Genomic DNA, 1,491 nt, shown 5'->3' on the forward strand with positions numbered 1-1,491 from the left:
TATTTTATTTTATTTTATTTTTTAAAAAGGTTTTAGGTAATTAATTGCATAATTTTGACATTTGAACTCATTTGTGTCTTAATTTCAGCCCATGAGATCCAGATCCTGTTTGTACCATCCACTGGGATGTGACACCTGATGTGCAGCCGTCTGTGTGGTTAAAGCAGAACTGGTGGAAAAGACACAGGCAGGAAGAAGGCTGTGTATTGATTGGCCAGGACATGCCTTGGTCACTTGGGTGCATCCAGCTTTGCCTCTGGTCTCCAGCAAGGAGTACTGGGAGGGGAATAGCCTTGGCTCTTAAGCACTGGTACTCTGCTGTTAAAGGTGGGTGGGGATGAGGGAGAGAACAAGATGGCAAAAGGGGCAGAACAACTTAAAAAAATCAGAGAGATTCTCTAAACCCCAGAGCAGAGGTGCCCTGCCTAGAGGGGTGATGCCTGATAAAGTGTGAATGAGCACAGAACTAGAGCAGGCAGCTGATGGAGCTGACCCTTGTGCATGGGTGACCAGGCCGAAGCCTCAGGGTTATGAGGAGGCAGGCTGCATGCATCAGGAAGCACTTTAAAGTGAGGCCCCACAGGGCAAGAGGCTGGTTCACCTGGTGAGGTAGGACACTCCTCATCACTGGCTGCATCATCTGCCTGTGCTGACGTGTCATTTCCCCTAGAAACATTTTGGCCTCTAACAGTGTCAGTTGAAAGGAGCCTGTGTGGCTGAACGGGCACATCATGAACAGGGAAATGAAAAGAGAAGGTTGAAGGACAGGAGTAAACCCCCTAATTTTTTCAGTTGTGATGCCCTGTATGTTAGATGAGCTTGTTGGGAAACACATTCCATGCACAAGATCTTCCTCTGGGCCTGGGGCAGTCTTGAGCAGTATATAAGCTAGTCCAGTGTGGGCTCCCCCTCATCCACTTCTCTTGCCTTCTCCTCGGTGAACGAGGTAAGTAGCAAGTGCCTTTTTCTGATTGTCTTTGCAATTTTTCTCTTCGTCTTCTATTCTCAACTAAGTCTTTACCTCAGCTGTGTTTTGCTGACACCATTGCCACTCATCTCTGTTCTCTTTGCCAGACTGTGGGTAGGTGGGAGAATGCTTTCTCTATCTTTGCAGGGCCCTGTTGAGGACTGCAACTCTTAAAATTCTCTTCTTCCCTATGAAGCTTGTCCCTGCTCCCCAGCCTGTGCCTTTGCTGTGACCGAGCAGGCTGGAAGGCTGCCCCTCACACGCTGCCTGTGCTTTCGCTGCCCTCTCTCCCAGGTCCACCTCCATCCCAGAGCCATGTCCTGCTACGACCTGTGCCGTCCCTGTGGGCCAACCCCACTGGCCAACAGCTGCAACGAGCCCTGTGTCAGGCAGTGCCAGGACTCCCGCGTGGTGATCCAGCCCTCTCCCGTGGTGGTGACCCTGCCCGGACCCATCCTCAGCTCCTTCCCCCAGAACACCGCCGTGGGATCCTCCACCTCCGCTGCTGTTGGCAGCATCCTGCG

The 1,491-nt window shown here is 51.5% G+C and overlaps 1 protein-coding gene across 1 annotated transcript in view; it reads left to right on the forward strand.

The window, feature by feature from the left end:
* The first annotated feature begins 1,248 nt into the window (after positions 1-1,248).
* The window catches only part of LOC104402177 (feather beta keratin), a 365-nt gene continuing 122 nt past the window's right edge, over positions 1,249-1,491 (forward strand). Inside the window, exon 1 of the mRNA XM_010009988.1 lies at positions 1,249-1,488. Within this exon, the coding sequence (XP_010008290.1) occupies positions 1,283-1,488 (206 nt within the window). The 5' untranslated portion in view covers positions 1,249-1,282. The remainder of the gene's footprint in view (positions 1,489-1,491) is intronic.

Source organism: Nestor notabilis, unplaced genomic scaffold, assembly GCF_000696875.1.
Source record: "Nestor notabilis isolate BGI_N333 unplaced genomic scaffold, ASM69687v1 scaffold2630, whole genome shotgun sequence".
NCBI classification, from domain to species: Eukaryota; Metazoa; Chordata; class Aves; order Psittaciformes; family Psittacidae; genus Nestor; species Nestor notabilis.